At 61.5% G+C, this 509-nt stretch overlaps 1 protein-coding gene across 1 annotated transcript in view; it reads left to right on the forward strand.

Annotated features, from left to right (window-relative positions):
* Nucleotides 1-509, forward strand: part of LOC104273251 (ATP-binding cassette sub-family A member 2-like) — a gene marked incomplete at its 3' end in the record, with an annotated part of 4300 nt that overhangs the window by 2555 nt on the left and 1236 nt on the right. The window contains exon 7 of the mRNA XM_009868512.1: nt 210-324. Coding sequence (XP_009866814.1) covers nt 210-324 — 115 coding nt within the window. The remainder of the gene's footprint in view (nt 1-209; nt 325-509) is intronic.

The raw sequence follows: 509 nt of genomic DNA on the forward strand, positions 1-509 counted from the left end.
TTGCTGGGACCTGACAGCCAGGACACCAGATTGTCCTCTGGCCTCATTGGAGACGATCTTTCAGGGGCACTAAGGAGCTGCTGCACGGGAGGGCTGGTTGTCCCCGGGTGGTCAGAGAGCCCCTCCCCTACCACGTGCCCCAGGGTCTCCCCTGGTCTCTGCAGTGGTACCATCATCCAGCTCTTCTCTCTCTGCCTCTGTGCCCCCAGCTTCCTCTTCGTCATTGAGCACATGATGCCCCTGTGCATGGTGATCTCCTGGGTCTACTCGGTGGCCATGATGATCCAGCACATTGTGACCGAGAAGGAACATCGCCTGAAAGAGGTGGGGGTGGTGGGAGAGGTCCCTGGGAAGGAGCTTCGAGTCCTGCGCTGTGTCCCTGGGCACCTTCCCCGGGTGCAGATCCCACGTCCTTGGGCTGAGCTGGGCCTTCTGGGTGTCCCCAACACAAGTCCCTGGCCAGAGGCTGGTGAGCCTGTTGGCACAGGTTGTGCTGTGGCCCACCCACA

This window comes from Apaloderma vittatum, unplaced genomic scaffold (genome assembly GCF_000703405.1).
Source record: "Apaloderma vittatum isolate BGI_N311 unplaced genomic scaffold, ASM70340v1 scaffold33354, whole genome shotgun sequence".
Lineage (NCBI taxonomy): Eukaryota > Metazoa > Chordata > Aves > Trogoniformes > Trogonidae > Apaloderma > Apaloderma vittatum.